General features: G+C 46.3%; 1 protein-coding gene across 6 annotated transcripts in view; it reads left to right on the top strand.

The window, feature by feature from the left end:
• The window catches only part of USP36 (ubiquitin specific peptidase 36), a 48683-nt gene that overhangs the window by 7663 nt on the left and 18375 nt on the right, over nt 1-22645 (top strand). For all 6 annotated transcript variants that reach the window (XM_030208639.1, XM_030208637.1, XM_030208638.1 and 3 more), the window contains exons 3-12: nt 3038-3321; nt 3429-3650; nt 3753-3863; nt 5455-5557; nt 5641-5708; nt 6043-6113; nt 7354-7436; nt 10362-10473; nt 12009-12149; nt 17567-17667. In XM_030208639.1, the coding sequence (XP_030064499.1) occupies nt 3069-3321; nt 3429-3650; nt 3753-3863; nt 5455-5557; nt 5641-5708; nt 6043-6113; nt 7354-7436; nt 10362-10473; nt 12009-12149; nt 17567-17667 (1265 nt within the window). In that variant the 5' untranslated portion in view covers nt 3038-3068. The remainder of the gene's footprint in view (nt 1-3037; nt 3322-3428; nt 3651-3752; nt 3864-5454; nt 5558-5640; nt 5709-6042; nt 6114-7353; nt 7437-10361; nt 10474-12008; nt 12150-17566; nt 17668-22645) is intronic.

Below are 22645 nucleotides of genomic sequence, written 5' to 3'. Positions count from 1 at the left end.
TGTCGGGAGGGCGGAGGATGGCAGCGTGGGGAGGGTGCAGGTGGGTAGTTTTTTTTTTTTTTGCGGGCGGCAGCTTCGGGGTCCCGGCGGATCAGGTGTTCGGACGGCACTCCTCCCACTGCGTAGCTCGGTGTTTGTCGCTGTGCGTCGGGGGGTGGAGGCCCTGCGTAGGCCGGTGTTTCTCGCAGTGCACCGGGGGGGGGGGTAGCGTCGGAGGGCGGTGGAACTGGCGCTTGGCTGAGTGTCATAGCCCCGCCCTCCACGTCATCACGTTGTGACGCGAGGGCGGGGCATACACTCATGGGATCTTGCAACTACAAATTTGCATTTAGAATGTTGGGGTTGTGAATTATGTGTGGATGGGGCGGGGCTGAGGGCGGGTCTATGAGTGAGAGTGAGAGTGAGTGGTGCTGACAGCCTAGAAGACTACAGGGCTTCATTCAGTGTTTCCCTGCCACACAGTGAGGTTCAGAACGTTGGAGGTGAGAATTATTTATATAGATATTTTTTTTATTATTCCTACAAAAAGGGTGGAAATCAGGTCCTTTATGTGTTAACCAAATATCACTGATAGTTCAGAACAAATCAAGTGATAGTCAATGAAAAGGATCCTCACATATAATTTTAATTCCATGCAGTTAGATGGGTTATGCTGATACACTTCACAGTGTTTGAAGTGAGAAGTGACTCACATGAACCCTAAGCAACTCGAATGTTACTTCCCTGTTATATAATTATAGCATACCTGTATCCAATCAGTGCATAGAAGAAACGGGAGGCTGGTGTCGGCTGGGCCCCAGGGGAAGTGTAAGCATCCTCTCTCACCAGGGAAAACCAGGCTCCAAGTTGAAGTATTGTTTTCTTTACTGGGAGAAATCTCCCCAATAAGGTTGCTACGATGGAATGATAAATTCTTCTCAGATATGGGGGTTTTGCACAACATCAAAATCAGAAGGAATATTTTGGGGAGACTTTCCTCTCATTACTGTTGGTTTGTCTGGCTGTAAATCCACTAAATAAGCTTAAACACCTCGGGTCATAGGTTTATCCTTAGGAGATACTAATGACCCAAAGTAACCACACTGTTTGTGGATTTTGCAGTTTTATGGCTTTAGTGACTATCACTTAGCAGAACAGCTTCTTAAATTATATCAGGGTGACTTTTGGCCTGGACAAGTGTGCAGCAACTAAGGCTATATTCACTAAAGGAAAATTGTAAAACTGAAAACTTTGCTTTGATTGTACCTGGCAAGATCCAGAACAGTAAAATGGATTTTTTGCTGCTTATCCTAGAAATGAGCAATGGATTTTCCCAAGTCCAACATAATAAGGGCTTACGAGCTTTTCTTTTAGGAAATTTATCCAAACCTTTTTTAAACCCTTCTAAGCTAACTGTCTTTACCACATTCTCTGGCAATGAATCCCAGAGTTTAATTACACTTTGAGTGGAGAAAAACTTTCTACGATTCTTTTTAAAAATCTACTACTTTGTAGCTTCATTGCATGCCCCCTAGTCCTAGTATTTTTGGAAAGAGTAAACAAACGATTTACGGCTAACCGTTCCACTCCACTCATTATTTTATAGACCTCTATCATATCTCCCCTTAGCCGCCTTTTCTCCAAGTTGAAGATCCCTAGCCACTTTAGCCTTTCCTCATAGGGAAGTCGTCCCATCCTCTTTATCATTTTCATCGCCCTTCTCTGTATCATTTCTAGTTACACTATATATATATATTTTTTTGAGATTTCGGTGACCAGAATTGCACACAATCTTCAAGGTGCAGTCGCACCGTGGACCGATACAAAGGCATTATAACATGATGTTGCTGCACCTGTTGTAATTTAGCAGCCACATCAGACATCTGTATCTAGAAAGATTCATTCATAAGGCTTGTAGTTCTTCCCTCTCCTTTAAACCTCATCCCCCTGCTCTTTAGCTTGCTCTTCCAAGGCTTCTATATTAGACCATAGGGCCTCTTCCTCACCTGGGCCTGTAAAGCAATGATTTTTCCCTGCATAACAGCCTTGTGCCCCTCCCACAACGTAATTGGGTCAACATCGTTATGTTGTAGGATATTGTAGAGGATCTTTTTCCAGCTGACCTATGTTAGCTGGGTCTAGCAAAATAGCGTCATTTAGGCACCAGTATTGAATCCTCCCCCCCCCCCCCCCAATCCACGTGCAGTGAAAGAACCAGCAGCAAGGGGGAGTGGTCCGACCAGGTGCGTGGGTCTGTTGTTGGGTAGCCAAATCTCCGAAATAATAGCCTATATGGAAGGATCTTTTATATGAATTACAGGTGTACTCCCTTTCCCCCGGGGAAAAAGGACCGCCACAAATCCCCCAAGCCCCATTGGGTCAAGCTTTCAGTTCCTTTCTATGTTTTTGGGCATAGGTAATCCCCTTGGAGGAGTTATCCATAGTGGGGTTTAGTGTGAGATTAAAATCTCCTCCAAGGACGTGATGTCCCTGAGCATGATCTAACAGTAGGTACAAATGTCCCCTGTTTGGGGGTTATAGACATTAAGTAAAGTGTAAACCACCATGCCCAATTGCTCAATAAGAAGGTAGTGACCCTCTTTGTCAGGTATTACTTTCTGAATTGTCCATTGAAACTTTGTAGACAAAGCCATCAACCCCGCCCTTGTTTTCTTTTGTGCAGTATTAGAGGCGTAGAATTGGTGAGGGTATTTCGAGTTTTTACAGTACTTTTCATGAGCAGGTGTGTTTTCTGAATAAAGGCTACAGCTGCATCAGTCTTCTCAAGCTCTTTAAATAATAAATGTCATTTATAGGGAGAATTAAGACTCTAAGCTGAGGAGATGATGAGAAGAGCATATCCAGGACTAATGGAAGGGATTTGTTGATTTGTGGTACACGTTCTGTTTTAACCTGTACTAGGACCAGAGCTGCCTTTGTCCAGGTTTATGTTAGCTCTGCTGTGCCCAAGGAAGGGATGCACTGTTGAGTGGAGCAGGTTTTTTTTTTCACTATGAATAATGAGCTATACTTATTTTGTGTGTTTGGATTTTCACAGCGTGTGTTTCACATCTGGTGCCAGATGCATCATGCCAATCGTTGACAAGCTAAAAGAGGCTTTGAAAGCGGGCCGGAAGGACTCTGCCGAAGACAACGAACTGAGCAAGCTCTTGGCCTCTTCAGCCAAAAAAATCCTGCTGCAGAAGATAGAGTTTGAGCCTGCCAGTAAGAGTTTGTCCTACCAGTTGGAGACGCTGAAAAGCAAGTATGTACTTCTGAACCCCAAGTCTCAGGGTGCAACCCACCAAAAGAACTCAGATGGGACTTCTATCAGAAAACAAGGTGTGTTAATATCCCATTTTTCAGTATGTGTGTGTGGGGAGGGGGGAACGTTAATGCTTTTTGTGTCTTGCAGATTGTTTTATAGCTGTGGGATGTTTTTTTTTTAGGTAGCGATGTTACCCTGGCTGGCTGCACTGATGGTGTTCCAGCCCCCCAGAAAGTTCTCTTCCCTGTGGAAAGGTTGTCGATGAAGTGGGAGCGGGTATACAGGGTCGGAGCAGGACTCCACAACTTGGGAAACACTTGCTTCTTGAACTCGACTGTGCAGTGTCTGATCTACACCCCACCACTGGCCAACTACCTGCTTTCCAAAGAACACAGCCGTAACTGTGAGTCTCTGCCTTCCCCCCCCCCCCCCCCCCCCCCCCACAGCATCCTTCCCACATGAGTATGTGTTTCTACCAACCCTTCTTCTCTCACCTCCTGTGCAGGTCACCAGGGAGGATTCTGTATGATGTGTGTGATGCAGAATCACATGATTCAGGCCTTCGCTAACAGTGGGAATGCCATTAAACCTGTCTCCTTCATCAGAGATCTAAAAAGTAAGGATGAGATGTGTAATTTGGACTTTGGCTTGCTTTACTGAAAGTGGGAATCCACTGGTCATTTGCTCAGATGCAGTTGGTGCTTTATCCTTTTTTTCCAAGACTGCTGCAGCCACAAGGAAAATGCCGTTTTAATATTTTAATTTTATATGTGGGGGGAATTCACCTGGATATTTTCTGTCGGTCCCTGCTGTGTTTATATTGTATAAGCTGTTGTTTTTCTTCTCAAATTCTAAGGTTTCTCTTGCCATATAGAAGGCTATTCTCCAAAATGCTGTTTAGTAGGGCTTTACTCTTGGCACTTCAGATTTCGTATATTCAGGCCCAGGACATTTGTGGGCTTCTACTCATGGAGCTGCTTCCTTGTGCGTCAGTTTGGCCTTAGGCTGTGCTGTTTTGTCTACCTTTTTTAACAGTACTTGTCAGTTTCCCTTTTAATTATATTTGCCTTAGCCTGGAGAGGGTGAATATTTCAACTGAACCGAGCAAGTCTGACAGAATATCTTGGAAAACTGGGAGCAGCAGAAGGCTGAAAAGAGGAGACTTAAGTAGTTCTCTGTCTGCAGTACACTAGATTCCCCTCATAACCTGCTTAATTTTACCACATATTTCTCTCTGAGGACCCGATGCTCAAAGCCGGCACTGCCACTTGCTCTGCATGGAAATAAAAATTGGAGCACAGACCTTTTGGAGTACTCAAGCACACAAAAATACCGGCCGGCACAAACACCTTAACGCCAGTTCCGAGCTGGCATACTGCTTGTAGCGGTAAGGCTGCCCTTGTTAGCAGCACTGTTGTGCATTGGAGGGTAATAGAAAATGACCTCATCTGCAGCGTTTTGAGTACATTTGCATGCTCATTACGCTGTTCTTCAGTTCTGGCGTTGTTTCTCTGTGAGTATAGTGCGTTCGCAAATGCTGACGTTAGTCCGGCACTAATGGCCTCTAGCGCCCGCATTTGCTTCTGAGCATCGGAATGTGATTTTGTCACACATCACCATGGCCCTCACCCCTCCCCCAACCCAGTTTCTGGTCTTGAAAATTTCTCCAGCTGGACCTGAGGATTGGATTTTATACAGGGTAAAAAATCAGGTGGTCTCGTACGTTGATTAGGGAGCACTTCGTACCTTCTGCTTCTCACTTCAAAGCAGATGGTTTGGGGTTTTTTCAGTGTGAGGAGGTTGATTTCTTAAATTTGATATTCCACTTATGACAGTGGCCCTAAAACAGATTACAGACAAAGCAGTCGATATCCTGTGTAGCATTTTGAACCCTCCCCATATATCTACTCAACGGACACAGCAAGATCCTGCTTCCTAGAGATGAGAAGAGACTTGCTAAGCAGTCATTTTCCAGCTGTCTGATTAGCACACATACTCCCCCTTCTCCCCCCCCCCCCTTCAAAAAAAAAAAAAGGTATTGTTGATCATAGGACATTGTCTGACAGTTTGTGGTTATCCTTCCCAGTTCTCTGAGGAACTTTTTATGTTGAATGTAACTGCTGAAATGTCAGTCTCTGAGCAGCTCTCTTTTTGCGGAGACCTGGGAACACGGTGCGAGATGAAACATTTCTCTTGCTGTATTGCAGAAATAGCTCGGCATTTTCGCTTCGGAAGCCAGGAAGATGCACATGAATTTCTTCGCTACACCATTGACGCGATGCAGAAGGCTTGTTTGAACGGTTGCACCAGGTGGGTTGGGAGGGAGGTTTGCTGCAAATAGGGACAGGAGGGATGAACTGCTCAGTATTCATTAACTGTTTCTTCTGTTCTAGGCTGGATCGTCAAACTCAGGCTACGACATTGATCCATCAGATCTTTGGCGGCTACCTCCGGTCTCGGGGTAAGTGGAAATACCTGACTGTCTAGCAGTTTGTAATCTCACCTGACCTCACTCTGTATCACCCCATCCCCCAAATCTGTTCTACAGCTGTTGTGCTGCCTAGAAAAGCATCCTGCCATCCACTGCTCGCCCTCCTCATACCATGTGTCCCTTGTGTGGGAAGCTTTGTAAGCCTGGCCTTTTCTCTTCTGCCTCTTGTAATGTGAGATTGACTTGCAGTACAGTGTTGATGCTGCCTTGGGGAAAAGGAAGAAGTTGAAATAAGACTTGGAAATCCTGAGACTCTTCTTGCCTTTCTCTGCAGTAATTTTGGCTTTTCTCCCTTCTCTTGTAGTGAAATGTTCAGTCTGCAAAAGTGTTTCTGATACCTATGACCCATACCTGGACATCGCTCTGGAGATTAGGGTAACAGTCTTTTATAAAACCATTTTCTGTTATGGGGAAGGGGGTACGATGGGTAAAGTGTTTTCTTGAGAGAAGAGAATGATTGAGGACTGCTACCTTCCTTGGTAGTGGGAATATGGGTTCGATACTTCCTGGCAGGATGTAAATGCTCTGACGTTTGAGCTTGTGGTCACAGAGCATATTTTGATGGGTGTATAGGGGATCGTTTGGCATGAACAACCCCCCCCCCCCACTGCCGTACACAGACACACGTGACTGTTTTATGTGTTCAAACAGTGGAGGCAGCTGTGTGTCCAAAGCCCCCCCCCCCCCCCAAGGAGAATTCTACTAACTAACATTTCTAAAGCGCTACTAGGGTTACGCAGCGCTGTACAATTTAAACATAGAAGGACAGTCCCTGCTCAAAGAGCTTACAATCTAAAAGGCAAGAGAACAATCTAAAGACAAGTGTACAATCTAGAGGACGAGTGAACAGTTAATCTGATAGGGTGGATAGATTGGAGGACGAGTGAACAGTTAATCTGATAGGATGGATAGATTGGAGGACGAGTGAACAGTTAATCTGATAGGGTGGATAGATTGGAGGACGAGTGAACAGTTAATCTGATAGGGTGGATAGATTGGGCCATTTCATATTTCTAGAGCGGTTAGGCGCCGAAGGCAGCATTGAAAAGGTGAGTTTTAAGCAGAGATTTGAAGATGGGTAGGGAGGGGGCATGGCATATGGGTAAAGGAAGATTGTTCCAGGCATAGGGTGAGGCAAGGCAGAATGAGCGGAGCCTGGAGTTGGCAGTAGTGGAGAAGGGTTCTCTCTAGGAATTGTTGGTGTAGTCAGCTGCTGCCCTCTGGTGCTGAGTTCAACCCTTGCTGCTCCAGCCTGAATCTCAAGGTTGGAAAATTTTATAACTATTTTCTCAACTATTGAAAAACAAGATATTTTTATTCTTGAGAGGAGCGTCATAAGGCCAGTATATGCTATACAATCATCACCTTGGACCCAGGTACTAAATCATGTAAGATGGCCCGTATCTGTTGATAGTGCAGAAGAAGAAATGAACTTTGTTCCAGCCTCTTGCTTTTCAGTGGCCTGTGTGTTAGGCCTGCTCCAGAAAGAATAGCTGTGTCTGTTCCCTTGCTAATCCTGCTACTTAAGCCTGTTACCTAGACACAATTGGAAGGGGCACGTACCTCTGTCCGTGTGTGTATTGCGTGGCTCTGATATTCTTGTCTGCTCTTGCAGCAATCTGCAAATATTGTGCGTGCTCTGGAACTCTTTGTGAAGGCGGACCTGCTGAGTGGAGAGAACGCCTACATGTGTGCAAAGTAAGGACTTGTCATTTATATCATATTTTCAGGTGAACATTTGCAACTGGCAGCATCACCTTTTTGAAGCAATTATCTGAGGGTAATTTCTAAAAAAAAAAACATGTATCAGGGTAAAATAGCTTACCTTCAAATGCAGCTAAAAAAAAACTATCCACGTTAAATCTCATTCCTACTACTACTACTACTATTTAGCATTTCTATAGCGCTACAAGGCATACGCAGCGCTGCACAAACATAGAAGAAAGACAGTCCCTGCTCAAAGAGCTTACAATCTAATAGACAAAAAATAAATAAAGTAAACAAATCAAATCAATTAAAGTTTCAGCGTGCTTGTCTGACATTGCTGCCTGGATGTCTCAACACCACCTGAAATTAAATATGACGAAAATCGAGCTTCTCATTTTCCCCCCCCCCCCCCCCCCCCCCCCCCCCCAAACCCACCTCCCCACTCCCCCCGTTTTCTATTTCTGTTGATGGCTCTCTCATTCTCCCCGTATCCTCAGCTCAAAACCTTGGGGTCATCTTTGACTCTTCTCTCTCCTTCTCTGCTCATATCCAGCAGATTGCCAAGACCTGTCGTTTCTTTCTTTACAACATCTGTAAAATCCGCCCCTTTCTTTCCGAGCACTCTACCAAAACCCTCATCCACACCCTTGTCACCTCTCGTTTAGACTACTGCAATCTGCTTCTTGCTGACCTCCCACTTAGTCACCTCTCCCCTCTCCAGTCGGTTCAAAACTCTGCTGCCCGTCTCGTCTTCCGCCAGGGTCGCTTTACTCATACTACCCCTCTCCTCAAGACCCTTCACTGGCTCCCTATTCGTTTTCGCATCCTGTTCAAACTTCTTCTACTAACCTATAAATGTACTCACTCTGCTGCTCCCCAGTATCTCTCCACACTCGTCCTTCCCTACACCCCTTCCCGTGCACTCCGCTCCATGGATAAATCCTTCTTATCTGATCCCTTCTCCACTACTGCCAACTCCAGACTTCGCGCCTTCTGTCTCGCTGCACCCTACGCCTGGAATAAACTTCCTGAGCCCCTACGTCTTGCCCCATCCTTGGCCACCTTTAAATCTAGACTGAAAGCCCACCTCTTTAACATTGCTTTTGACTCGTAAGCACTCTCCTCCACCTACCCTCCTCTCTTCCTTCCCATTCACATTAATTGATTTGCTTACTTTATTTATTTTTTGTCTATTAGATTGTAAGCTCTTTGAGCAGGGACTGTCTTTATCTTTGTTAAACGTGGTGTTCTCATTTCAGGTATATCAAGGCTTTATTTTTGCTCTGTGTATATATATATATATATACACAGAGCAAAAATAAAGCCTTGATATACCTGAAATGAGAACACCACGTTTGGAAGAAAGGACAGAATTGTATATATACAGGGAATATATATATATTTGGTTTGAAAACTTTCTACCAGAGTTGTTTTTGACCTCTTGGGTGCTGTTGTGACTTCCGATTCACAAAACGTCGGCTGTGGATAGGAGCCATGACTTTTTCATTTGGGCAGAGATTTTGAAGTCCCATCCATCTTTTTGAACTGCTTTAATACTTCTGCTGTACTCCTATAGCTACAAAGATTTTGGAAATGTTAATAGAGGAATTGTAAATTACTTTTATTATTGTTTTAATTTTTATGTAATTCCTAGATGTATGTTTTAGTTTCTTTTATTGTTACCCACTTAGAACTGTGAGGTGGTAATGCAACGTAAGAATAGTTATGTTAGGTAAAGATGTTTAGGAAGGCGATATTAGGTATTACCTGCTAATTTTCTTTCCTTTAGTTCCACCAGACCAACTCAGAGGCCATCTCTAATATAGTACAGTTATTAAACCACCTTAGCATATGTTAATATTGCTTTGTTCAGCCTTTTATCAGCAAACTCTCTTCAGGCCCAGCATTTAGTTTTCTCTAATAGGTTGACTTTTTAAAGTTTTTACCAGCAATATGTAATGATGAATATTAGTACTACAACTCATGCGAGATGGAAAGCAGATGGTCCGTTGTTTTGTCATTTGAAATTCTGAGCACGTAAGGCTGCATCGTGCCCTTTTTAGGTGAAGCACGCAGGATTTCTTTTTTCTGTCTCTATCCGCTGATCAGCAGACACAACCCACAATTTCTGGACTGGTCTGGTGGGACTAAAGGAAAGAAGCAGGTAAAACCTAATTTTTCCTTATTGCTATTTAGTGCATGCTAGTAATTGGGTCTGTGTTAAACTGCAGTAGCAAACTTTAACACATTAACGTGAATTAGGTTTGCATTTTGAACAATATAGGTTGAAGTGATTTGCCCAAGGTCACAAGACGAGAGCGTGGAAGAAGGGGGATTTGAACCCTGGTTCCCAGCCCACAACTCTAACTAGTAGGCCACTTCTTCATCCTTGATTGCAGGGCTCCAGATGGAGCCCTGGTGTCTCCTCTGGCTAAGGAGTCTCACTGCAGCAATTGCACAGAGTGAGTTAAGAGGGATATAAAATGGGAAAAATCTTCAGGTCGTTTACTAATGAAGACTAATTGGGCCAGATCCCAGCACTGGTTTCAAATGATCTGGAAGCCCAAAAGGAAACTGCCAGGCCCCCAAAACAGAAAAAAAGTTTAAAGGAAAACAAATCTCTGCACTCAGAGAGTGTGACAAACCCTTTGAGCTTCCAGAAATTTGACAGGTTGCCATCTTGAGAGCCGCAGGGTCGAGAGCTGTAATAATACTGAAAAGTGCAGTATGCATCTGCTAATTTTATTTCTGGTTAAGTCTAAGGCTGTTACTCTGGACATTTTGACTGTGAAGTAGGTTAGATTTTTTATATGTTTTGCGTGTTTTATGTATTTTTATGAGTGTATATTGTACCTTGCCCTGGATAAGGGCAGATTATAAATAATAAAATCTAATGTAATCTAATTGCGCTCCTAGGTGCAAGAAAAAGGTTCCTGCCAGTAAACGCTTCACCATACACAGAGCATCCAATGTTCTGACTCTCTCGCTCAAACGTTTTGCCAACTTTAGTGGCGGCAAAATCACCAAGGTAAGTGGTAATTGCTCACCTGTCAGTTTCTGAGGGGGGGGGGGGGGGGGGGGGGGGGGGGGGGAGTTTCTCTGTAAAAACGTGCACTTTTCACTTTCAAACTCAGCTTGAAAATAAAGGGCCTAGTGGTTAGGGTGGTGGACTTTGGTCCTGGGGAACTGAGGAACTGAGTTCGATTCCCGGCACAGGCAGCTCCTTGTGACTCTGGGCAAGTCACTTAACCCTCCATCGCCTGCCGCATTCAGCCTGCCATGAGTGGGGAAAAAGCGCGGGGTACAAATAAAATAAATACAAATGCACACTTCTGATTTGGAAACACCATATTCTCTTCACATCTATATCCGTCATCTTACTTAACGTGTGTCGTTAAGCTGACTTAGACCGAATGTCATCCTCGCCCTGCATTCTGTCTTCTGCAGGATTAGGCAGCAGCTGCTTAGAGAAGGTGCATGAGCAGTAGGACATGCACATGTTTTTCTCATCTGTTTAGCAGTCATGCTTTAGGAATCCACTGGGAAGGAGTCTCTGCTTTTACAGTGTTGTCACCTGTTGGTGACACTTAGGATTTACAGGTTTTATGCTCCTATCTTTGAGAGTTATGCTCATAAATTGGCCTTTTGAAAATTTAATAGGGCTGAGTGCATATATTCTTTGCTCCAATTTCACTAAACTGTTAAATTTAGGAGCATAAATAGTGGGTGGTAACAGGGTCAGGTTTAGGGCAGAGAAAAAGAAGTTAGCTTAGCATTGATTTTTATCACTAGGCTTATAAATCTAGGCGAATGAATGGCAGACCTCAATTTATGAGCATAACTTTTAAGCTCCTAAAAGTTAAGACAGATTTTCAGCTGAAAATTTATACTCCTAAGATTGGCTGAATATAGGGCACAAATTTAGCATTTGTCTGTGGTTACTTGTTGGATTGTTTTTGCAATGACTGGTCTAAATAGAGGGATTTAAAATAGTGAGGAGGGGAGGAATCCAAGTAATTATAAATGAAGGCTTCTAGCACCTCAGCCCCTGTCAGAGCTGGTTCTGACTGAGCTGGAGTCCAAAAAAGGTGAGAAGAAACTGTCAGGCCAAAATAAAGCTTATGACCAACCAGTCTTCCCTGGATGACTCGAATCTCTCATCTCAGTGATGTTTTCCCTCCGTAACATCGGTGGCACCAACTTCCACAAGCTCAGTCTGCTGCGTTGTGTGAAGAATTGCTTCCTTTTGAGTGTGTGACGCCTGCTCTCTGGTAATCCTTCTGTTATGGGATGTGGTGTTTCACAGTTCCCTGTTCACTCTGCCACTTGTTTCGGGACTGACTTCCTGTCTGTCCCAATTATTGAGTTCTGTCCTTGTTCCCCTTCTCTGCACCTTTCCTAGAGGCACTGGGTCCTTCTTAAGTGCAGGTGCCCAGGACTGGCGTAAAAGTGGCTTCTGACTCTGAGTTATTTGTAGCTTTGGTAGATATTTTGGTTGAGATTTCCCTCAGCTTTGTAGCCCCTCTTGAAGTATAAAGTGTTTTTTTTTTTTTTTTTTTTCAGGATGTGGGGTACCCGGAGTTCCTGAATATCCGTCCCTACATGTCGCAAAATACCGGTGATGCTGTGATGTATGGACTTTATGCTGTGCTGGTGCATTCTGGCTACAGTTGCCATGCGGGACATTATTACTGTTACATTAAGGTGAGGAACCTTCTGGAGCTGCTGACAGATTTACATGTAGTTTCATAATCTCTACGTTCCATTGCGTCCCACAGATCAATCCAGAGACTTGTGGGTTATGTCCCTCAACCAGCAGGTGGAGATAGAGAGAACTCAGAGGTTTGCTATATATAGTCATGTGCAGCCAGCTTAACCTCAGTATTCTCTCTTATCTAGCAGGTGGAGGGTCATACTTGTGCAGCTCTGTAGTGATCTGGCTCCTGTCCCGTGGGGTTGAGGTGCCATGTTGGTAAATCTAGAGGTATACCTGTTGGGGCCAGGTCCTTCCCCTCCTCCCCCTTCCAGCCTCCCCATTTCAGTCCCGGCTCCAGCTTCTCTCCTGCCTCTCTTTCAGGTAAAAAAAAAAAAAAAGCACTTTCGGGGCTGTAGAGCGAGTCTCCCTTTCTTCAGACCAACTGCTGGTTAGGCCGAGCAAACAGCGTGTGGGAGGGCTAGGCTGTTGCTGCCTTCAAGGGGGGGTGACAGGCTTGTCGGCGCCGTCTGAGTCTGCGAAGCGCTGCTCTCTGTGTGGGAGCCGACTAGAGAGTTGCACGGGGACAGAAATCTTACCCATCCCCGTTGGAATCTTACCCATCCCCAACCTGTCCTTACTGGAATCTTACCCATCCCCCACGCGTCCCTGCAAGAATTTAACCTGTCCCCACCCATCCCTACAAGAATTTAATGGTATATAAAAAAAATTCCGGTCGGCTCTCTGTCTCTCTCTGGGCTTGAGCTGCAGCACTGCAAGCAAGGAAGGAACAGAAGTTGGAACTTGGAACACTCTGGTACGCACATTTAAGACTTGTCTCTGATTCACTGGCGTGTGCTGAGAGGTCGCCATTTGCATGCGCCAGTAGGTCAGGTGACATCTGATGCTTGTGCCTGTGTCGGAGCTGAGGTCTGTGCATCAGCCCGGGAGCAGAGAGGATTAATAGTAACATAGTAAGTGACAGCAGATAAAAACCTGAACGGTCCAGTCTGCCCAGTAGTCACGCTCATTATCAATTCATAATTAAATCAACAATGAATGTGATATATACTTGATTATGGTCTTTCTTTGGCGTTTCTGGGACATAGACCACAGAAATCCACCCAGCCCTATACTTATGTTCCAACTGCTGGAGTTGTCGTCAAAGTCTACTCTAGCCTATTTGTCTTCTTATTTGCGGGAAACAGACCATAAAAGTCTGTCCAGCGCTGTCCTTGTGTTCCAGCCACTAAAGTTGGTGTCTTTCCAGCCCATCCTAAACCAGATTACCATATATGAGACATGCAACCAATTAAGTTTATTTTTTTTAATAGCTTCCATTTTCTAATTAAAGATCCTCTGTGTTCATCCCATGCCTTTTTGAATTCCGTCAACATTTGTGTGTCTACCACCTCCTTAATGGAGACTTTCCGCATCTGTGCTGTTAAAGCAAGGAGGAGGAGTAGGGTACAACACTCAAGAACTTGGTACTCGGTAAGTGAGAGGCTGGCACAACTGCAGCATACACTTCCATGGGAACCCCACAGGAACGGCTTCTGTCCCCACGGGAACCCCGCAAACCCCGATCCCTTGCAAGTCTCTAGAGCCGACGAGCAGCGTCAGGAACCTGCAAGGTGTGTTTGAAGTCCAGTTCCCAGGGCATGCAGCATGCGGACCCAGCTGCTAGCGCCTGGGGGGGGGGGGGGGCTTGAATATGGCCGATGCGACTTTGGCGGGAACGCCGCCTATGACCCTGACGCACGCCTCAGCCGGTGTCATTTTTTCTTTTACTCCCCATGTGGTGGGAACACAGAGCGCCCTGCCCTGCCTTGCCTTCAGTTCTAGTGGAGGTGGGGGTTGCCGGGGCTGCCTTGGCATTTATTGAGTCTGATGCGATCCCTTTTTCGCTAGATTTTGTGCTTTTGACGCACAGGGCCTTTCTGTTGAAAAGTGTGAGGGAACTTCAAGCAACTGCCCTGCTTCCAAGCCCTCAAGGATCCCAGCTTGTCATACCTCTGAGTCTCCCTATGAGGCTACATTTGGAGCACCCGGGCACTGAGGAGGATGTTTCTGGGCCCTCTGACTCCGAGGAGGGTCACCTGTTAGGGGACTCCCTGTGAACTGCCTCAGAGACACTGGAATAGGGAGAATTACCGCTGGGGGACGGAGGTGACCCTACGGCGGTGCGGCTGTTCCATAAGGAGACACTCCCTTCACTCATTGTCCGAGCGCTAAAGATGTTGAATATTTCCCCTCCGGATTTGGCTCCTCCAGCAGTTGCTACCCACCTCCATTATGTCTTTCCACATCCATAAGGCCATGAAGGTCCTTATCACGGCACAGTGGGACATGCCGGAGGCCAGCCTTTGGGTGGCGCGGGCTCTGCCCCCTGTTCCTGGAGGATTTGGACTCCCTGCAGATACCGACGGTGGACTCCTTGATTACAGCAGTCACGAAGAAGACCACCTTGCTGGTGAAGGAAGGCATGGCCCTTCGGGATCCTCAGGATCGTAAGCTGGAATCCTGTTTGAAGGCAGCCTTTGAGGTGGCATCCTTATGCCTCCAGGCTTCAGTCTGCAGGTCTTACACAGGACAGACTTGTCTTTCCTGGATCCAGAGGGCCTCCTGTGCAGACAAGCTGATTGACGGCCTGACGGCCTTGGAATCAGGCCTGGCGACTTGCTTTATGATATTCTTTGAGCATCGGCCAAGGAGACTTCCCTGGCAACGACAGCCTGTTGGATTTGGTTGAGGCATTGGGTGGTGGATGTCGCCTCCAAATCTTGCTTGGCCCAGTTACCCTTTTGAGGTAAGCTCCTCTTTGGCGAGGACCTCGCAAAGATTGTGAAGTAGCTAGGGGATTCCAAAGGCCAGCGGCTGCCAAAAGACAAGAGTAAGGTGAACTCGCGCTCGGCCCACCCCCTTTTTCGGGAGGCCAAGCACTATAGGCCCAGTCAGACAGGGTCCTTTCAGAGGCCTCATTTCCAACAGAGACAGCAGCCCTTTCGGGGTGACAGTTGTCTCGTCTCCTCTGCTTCCTGAGGACAGCAGGGTACCAGAGGCGCTCAATGATGGGGCCTTGGCCCATCCCCTTCCGACAATCGGGGGACGGCTGTCCCAGTTTTGGGGGGAGTGCGCCAGGGTCACTTCAGACGAATGGGTCTTGGATGTTGTTCAGGATGGCTACAAGCTCGAGTTCACCCGACCTTTGGCAGATTTTTTTTCTTGGAGTCTCCCAGCAAGGCTGTGGCCAAGCAAGCTGCGGTTCAGGAGACTCTGAACTACTGTGGCTGGGGGCGATCCGTCCAGTGCTGCCTGCCACAGGGTCGCTACTCCATTTACTTTGTACTTCCCAAGAAAGGCAGAGCTTTCCTCCTTGTTCTCGATCTCAAGTCTGTGAACAGGGCTCTGCGGGTGCGTCATTTTCAGATGGAGACCTTGTGCTCCGTCATGGCGGCGGTCCAGCCAGGAGAGTTCTTAACTGCTCTTGACCTCCAGGAGGCATATTTGCACATTCCCGTTTGGCTGCCTCACCAGCGTTCCTTTGCTTTGCGGTACTGAGACAGCATTACCAGTTCCAGGCCATGCCTTTCGGGCTGGCGACAGCACCACGCACCTTCTCCAAGGTTATGGTGGTCGTCGTGGCATTTTTGCCATCTCAGAGTATTCAGGTGCACCTGTATTTGGACTACTGGCTCATTTGCGCACCATCTCACAAGGAGAGTGCCCAGGCTATGGACAAGGTGCTTCTCATGCTGCGCTCCGTCGGTTGGGTGGTCAACATGCAGAAGTACCACCTCACTCCATCGCAGTCATGGAGGATCACGCCCCCTTTGGGCTTACAGCCTGGCTCTTGAGAAGGGCATGGCTTAGACGGAAGGGTTATCTCAAGAAGGTGATAGCTATGATGCTGCAGGCGTGGAAACACTCCATGTCCACTTCCTATGCACGTGTATGGCGTACCTTTGTCTCGTGGTGTTCATCGGGCATTTCGGCAGAAACAGCTAGGATGCTGTTGATCCTGGCCTTTTGCAGAATGGTCTCAATAAGGCTCTTTCCTTGAGTTCCTTGAAAATGCAAGTGGCATCCTTGGCTTGCTTTCGGGGTTACCCGTGTGGTTGCTCCCTAGCGGCACATCTGGATGTGGTGCAGTTTCTTCAGGGTGTCAACCACCTTTTGCCTCTGCGGACACCGGTGCTCCCGGAGTGGAACCTTAACCTGGTTTTGCGGGTGATGCAGTATCCTCCATTCTAACCCCCGAAGAAGGCGTCCGTGAAGGACCTTACTCTGAAGGCGGTGTTTCTGGTGACAATGGCCTCAGCAAGGCGAGTGTCGGTGCTCCAGGCTTTGTCTTGCAGGGATCCCTTTCTCTGCTTCACCGAGGCCGGGGTCTGCATTCGGGCAGTGCCATCCTTTTTGCCCAAAGTGGTGACTCGCTTTCATTTGAACCAGTCTCTGGTGTTGCCAGACTTCCGGCTGGAAGATTTCCCAGGGTATTTCCGGGCCCTGCATTGTCTGGATGTGAGACGCGTTTTTCTCCGCTATTTGGAGACTGCGAACCCCTTCCGTCGTTCGGACCATCTGTTTGTGCTGTTTGCAGGTCACAATAAAGGGGCTATGGGCCTCCAAGACCTCTGTAGCACGATGGGTCCGGTAAGCGATCGTTTTTGCCTACCTGGTTTTGGGGAAGGCGCCACCTTTCCAGGTGTGGGCGCACTCTACAAGGGTCCAGGCTATGTCCTTCATGGAATCTCGTTTAGTTCCATTGGAGGATATTTGCAGAGAGGCCACTTGGGCATCTGTTCATAAGTTTGCTAAGCATTACTGGATGTGACGGCGCACCAGGACGCAACCTTCGGGATGTCTGTCTTGACCTCTGGGGCGGAATGGTCCCACCCTACTTGAGAACTGCTTTGGTACATCCTACAAATCTCTGGATTGATCTGTGGGACTTAGCAGAAGGTAAAATTAGTTCTTACCTGATAATTTTCTTTCCATTAGTCCCAACAGATCAATCCAGAGACCCTCCCTGGTTTTCTGTATTCTGCAGTGTGTGTTCTGTTTGTTCCCTCAGATTCCTCTGTTTGATCTGTTGGGAATTAAAAAAAAAAAAAAACCCAGCAAGGAAGCAACAGGAGAGGTTCATCTCCAGACGCAAAGGATTTTGGAGTTGTATCTGTGCCATAAGGTCTGGTGCAGTCTGGAGAGGCAGGAGAGTGCGCTTTTTAGCACTGCTTTGGTATCGTTAATACTGAGGTTAAGCTGGCTGCACATGATCACATATAGCAAACCTCAGAGTTCTCTCTAACTCTATCTGCTGGCTGAGGGACATAACCCACAAGTCTCTGGATTGATCTGTTGTGACTAATGGAAAGAAAATTATCAGGTAAAAACTAATTTTACCTTTCTAATTTGCTTCCTCCTTCAGGCCAGCAACGGGCAATGGTACCAAATGAACGACTCGCTGGTCCATTCCAGTAACATCAAAGTGGTTTTGAATCAGCAGGCGTATGTGCTGTTTTATTTACGGTAAGATGTAGCATGTGCCCCAGCTCTGTGACGTGATTCCCAGAATCTCCATTTCAGACTTCATGCAACAGATGCCCCGCTCTGAAGGTGGTGGGAGACAAGCCAAGCTTTCTGACCTCGCTCTTTATTCTCCGTATGTTCCGTGTTAATTAGTGCAGCAGGGAAGAGAAACTAAATTCAGTCTGCTGGAGAACATTAAATAGTTGTGACTCAGGGCTTGACAAATCCCAGCCACCAAGTCCGTGGCCATTAAAAATTACTACTACTGCTGATCATTTCTAAAGCGCTACTAGACGTATGCAGCACTGCACACTGAACATGTAAGAGACAGTCCCTGCTCGACAGAGCTTACAATCTAATCAAGACAAACAGGACAAATAAGGTAAAAGGACAAAGAGAAGCAACATTCTGTGCAGAATCCCAAAGAGTAAAAAGATTCCAGAATCCCAAAGACTACTACTACTACTAATCATTTCTATAGCACTACTAGACGTACGCAGCGCTGTACATGAAAGATGTAAGAGAAAGTCCTGCTCGACAGAGCTTACAATCTAATCAAGACAGACAAACAGGACAGATAGGGGCTAAAGGAATTACATAAGGTGAGAATGATAAGCAGACATGGGCAGTTATATAAGATGGGAATGGAAAACAGGCATGGGTACTAAACAAGTGGAATTATGAGTTAAAAGCAACCTCAAAAAGGTGAGCTTTTAGCATGGATTTTAAGATGGCCAGAGCTGGAGTTTGATGTACAGATTCAGGAAGTCTGTTCCAGGCGTATGGTGCAACAAGTTAAAGGAACAGAGTCTGCAGTTTGCAGTGGAGGAAAAGGGTACAGATAAAAGAGATTTACCCGATGAACGGAGTTCCCGGGGAGGAGTGTAGGGAGAGATAAGAGTGGAGAGGTACTGAGGAGCTGCAGAGTGAATTTGCATCTGGCGCCTGGAATTTTCATGGCCCTTTTAAAATTAGATCGGACCTTAAAGAAGTTGCTGTGGTAGATGTCTTAAGAGATTATCTCCCCTCCCCCCCCCCCCCCCCCCCGACACAGTGGAAGGGGGGATTGGGAGAGAGGTAGGAGTGGATGTCTCAGCAGCTGCCTTCTAAGAAAACTTGTCAAGGGTGATATGTGCTTTTCTGGTGTAATTCTATGCGGCATGGACAGCCTTCTTCCTCAAATTAGAGTGACATTTTTCCATAGGTGTATTTCCTCAGTATGGGGAGATTATATTAGCAATGGAGAGAGGGGATCCAATTCAGCTTTGCCCCCATATGCGTTCCCCCAAACTACCCAGATGTTTTTGTATGCTAAGATACCTTGATTTTAACCTGCACAATGCACAGAATATAAGTCATCCCATTACATAGGTTCCCACTATTCCAAAACCTGTTTGATAGTTGTTTCTGTCAACCAGCAGATGGAGACAGAGAACTGAAAACTGAGCTGAGACATATCTCTCTTGGTATACAGTCCAACTCCTCACTATTTTCTGTCTCCAGCAGGTGATTTATGCCTGGTCCAATTGGTCAGCTGGTCCCCAGTTCAGCTTTGCAGGTGGCTTGAGTCTGCTGAGTCATATCTGGACATCTTCAGATTTGTATCTCTGGTGCCCAGCGAATTTACTTCTTTCTTCCCTTCACCTCTCCCCTGTTTCCTGTGGAGCTCTCCTTTTCTAGCACAACAATCTTCTCTTTCTATAATGTCTTAAATTGATGTTTCTTTTCTTGTTATCACTTTGCTGTACAAGTATTAATTTGCTTAGTATTAATTTTGAAACTTATAAATAAAAAATGAAAATTGGAATCTTTTATCCCACTCTCTTGGACAAATAGGGACTTTTTAGAAAGTTATTGAATACTTTTCTTTTTAGGAGATATATCTTGAACTGTTAATTGATGATTGTTGGTTTTTTGGGGGGTTCTTTTGTGAGATTTATCTGCTGATTTGTAAATTCTCTGAAGAATTCTTCAGATTTCTTTGTTGTTCCTGCATTGAACATGTTGGCTGTTGCTGGATTGCGCTGTCACTCCGATGTGTCATTTAAGCGCTGGAGTCGCTGGTGGTTATTTTTATTTCACTTTTGGGATATGACTTTCAATAAACTTTGTTGTAAAGACACTGAAATGGGTTAGGAATTGAGGCAGACGATTAATGTGTTCAAAAGTGCTGCAGATCTGAAATAGCTGTGGGCTATACGAGATCTCATAGCCTACAAGTTTGGTATATGATGTCTCTCTGCTATACCCATTTGGCTAATTATAAGTTAGAAAAATTGAACATGTTTTGAATGAAGCATTCAGGTATTTTGCCATTTTTTGCTCTGTTGCAGTACTCCTTTACTTTGGATGACTAATTGGGTTTCTGCCAGGTATTTGTTACCTGGATTAGCCGCTCTTGGAAGTAGGATACTGGGCTAGATGGACAATTAGTCTGATCCAGTATGGCTATTCTTATGTTCTTATGGAGGAAGAGCTCAGTAACTTGGTGTAGGAACTTGGGGAGACTAAGCTACAGTGTTGCGGAAAGCCTCTGGTCGTCCGTCTTCAAGGGGCTCTCGATCCTGATTTTGAGACAGCAGACGGTACTGGCCTGGGCATCAGCAATATGGTCAGAAGTCCCGCTTTCAGGCACACCAATCTTCCTTTCTTGCGGACAGGAAGTCTTCCTCTCAACTAGAGTGCCTAGTGCCTTCCAAGCTTTGCAGTGTTGCAAGGCTAGTTCACTCTTCCCTTCCTCTGGTGGGAGGACATCTTCAGGAGTTTCGGGAGGTGTGGACCAAAATCACTTCAGAGCAGTGGGCTCTGGATATTTTTATGGAAAGTTGCAATTTGGAGTTCTCCCACCCGGTCACTCTTCTCTTTTTGAAGTCTCCTTATCAAAAGGGAACCAAGGCGGTCAAGGTTCAGGCCATTGTAGATTCCTTGCCGGTGCTCCGGGCCATTATTCCAGTTCCCCAGGCCGAATAGGGTTAAAGCAGATTCTCTGTCTACTTTGTTGTCCCAAAGAAGGAAGGCACCTTTTCATCTGGTCGTAAATCTAAAAAGGTCTAAACCGTTGCCTCTGAGTGTTCAGCTTTCACATGGAAATACTAAGAGAAGTCATAGCCTCGGTTCAAGTGAGAGAATTTCTTACTGCCCTTGATTTCAAGGAGGTGTACTTGCTTATACCCATATGGCCACTCCGAGGGGCCCATCTATGTTTTTGTGGTGCTAGGCTATCACTTCCAGTTCAGGGCCTTGCCCTTTTGTCTTACCACAGCACCAAGAACATTTACCAGGGTTACGGTGGTGGTGGCCTTCCTTTGGCACCAGAGATTAAGATTTCACCCATATCTTGACGACTGGCTCATTTGTGCTTCGTCCTATTCAGACAGCTTGGTGGCAGCGGACAAAGTTGTCTATCTTCTGCAGTTGGGTTGGGCAATCGATTTCTGGAAGTGCAGGGTATCTGGGCATTCTATTCGACACAGCATTAGAGAGGATCTTCCTCGCAGAGCACAGGAGGTCGAAGCTGGTTCAACAGATCTTCTCAGTCAAGGCAGGCCCAGGGTCTGGGACTACATTCAGATTCTAGGGCAATGACAGCGGCGATGGAAGTGGTGCCATGGGCAAGGGCTCATGTGCAGCCATTACAAGAGTCTCTTCTCAGCTGCTGGTCTCCGGTGTCAGATGTATGACTTTCATCTTCCTTTGGACACTGGTTGCCAGACCTAGTACACAGTGGTGGTGGTTGTCACACAGGAATTTGACAATCGGAGCTCCATTTTTGATAACACAGTGGGAGGTGGTGACAACAGACGCCAGCAAGTCAGGTTGGGGAGCACATTACAAGCTCCATCTGGCACAGGGCACCTGGATGGAAGAGGAGTCTCAGTGGTCGATAAATTGCTTGGAGCTCAGAGCAGCGTGGAATGCTTTATGCAGCCTCTCCCTTTCTGACGGGCACTGGTCCAACTTTTCTGCAACAGTGGCTTATATTGACAAACAAGGTGGGACCTGCAGCTGTCCAGTGGTAGTGGATGTGGCCTCCCTCTTGAGTTGGGTGGAGAAAAATCTGCTTGTCGGCAACTTACATCACTGGGTCCATGAATGGTCGGGTGAACTTTCTCAGCAGGCACTTCTTGGACCCGGGAGAATGGGAACTATTCAGTCAGCGTTTTCACTGATAGTGGACCGATGGGGTTCTCTACTTCTGGACTTGATTGAGATGAAAAGGAATGCCAAAGTACCCAAGTTCTTCAGCCATTGGAAAGAACCGGGCTCGATGGGGATAGACGCCCTACTACAGCCCTTGCTGGAGACACGTGGCCTGTTTTCAGTGGCCAACTACAGAAGACGTCTCTTGTGGCTCATCCAGATATCGTTCAATTCTTGCGGTGAGTGGGCTGCTTGCAGCCTCCTTTTCGTATGCTCTGTCCTGAACCTTAATTTAGTCTTTCAGGCACCAGAAAGTCTCCTTTTGAGTTACTCCAGAAGGCCTCCTTGAAAGACTCCAGAGGAAACTGGAGAGTTATGGGATTGGAGGTAGGGTATTACTATGGATTAAGAGCTGGTTGATGGATAGGAAGCAGAGAGTAGGATTGAATGGTCAGTATTCTCATTGGAGAAGGGTAGTTAGTGGGATCCCCAGGGGTCTGTGCTGGGACCACTGCTTTTTAACATATTTATAAATGACCTAGAGATGGGAGTAACTAGTGAGGTAATTAAATTCGCAGATGACACAAAGTTATTCAGGGTTGTCAAGTCGCAGGAGGAGTGTGAAAGATTACAGGAGGACCTCGCGAGACTGGGCGATTGGGCGTCCAAGTGGCAGATGAAGTTCAGTGTTGACAAGTGCAAAGTGATGCATGTGGGTAAGAGGAACCCGAATTACAGCTATGTCATGCAAGGTTCCGCGTTAGGAGTCACAGACCTAGAAAGGGATCTGGGAGTCATCGTTGACAAGACGTTGAAAACTTCTGCTCAGTGTGTTGCG

The sequence above is a fragment of the Microcaecilia unicolor genome, chromosome 6, assembly GCF_901765095.1.
Source record: "Microcaecilia unicolor chromosome 6, aMicUni1.1, whole genome shotgun sequence".
NCBI classification, from domain to species: domain Eukaryota; kingdom Metazoa; phylum Chordata; class Amphibia; order Gymnophiona; family Siphonopidae; genus Microcaecilia; species Microcaecilia unicolor.
The sequence above is the reverse complement of the archived record's forward strand: the minus strand, read 5'-3'. Positions and strand labels throughout refer to the sequence as shown.